A 201-nucleotide genomic window follows, 5' to 3' on the forward strand; every position below is an offset into this window, starting at 1 on the left:
TGGGGGGGGGGTGGTGGCTGTGTCTGTGTGTGTGTGTGTGTGTGTGTCCCCAAAGGGCGTCCCCGGGGGAGGCAGCGGGACCCCGGGGGGTGTCCCCGTGTCCCCGGGGTGCCCCCCCGGGGGTGGCAGCGTGACCCCGGTGAAGCCTGGCCCCGCAGGCTGATGCTGCTGGAGCAGGAGCTGCGCAGGGATCACTTGGGC

General features: G+C 73.1%; 1 protein-coding gene across 1 annotated transcript in view; it reads left to right on the forward strand.

Annotated features, from left to right (window-relative positions):
- Window positions 1-201, forward strand: part of SYNGAP1 (synaptic Ras GTPase activating protein 1) — a 25585-nt gene that overhangs the window by 22808 nt on the left and 2576 nt on the right. Inside the window, exon 15 of the mRNA XM_009648898.1 lies at window positions 125-199. Within this exon, the coding sequence (XP_009647193.1) occupies window positions 125-199 (75 nt within the window). The remainder of the gene's footprint in view (window positions 1-124; window positions 200-201) is intronic.

Source organism: Egretta garzetta, unplaced genomic scaffold, assembly GCF_000687185.1.
Source record: "Egretta garzetta isolate BGI_Z169 unplaced genomic scaffold, ASM68718v1 scaffold431, whole genome shotgun sequence".
NCBI lineage: Eukaryota > Metazoa > Chordata > Aves > Pelecaniformes > Ardeidae > Egretta > Egretta garzetta.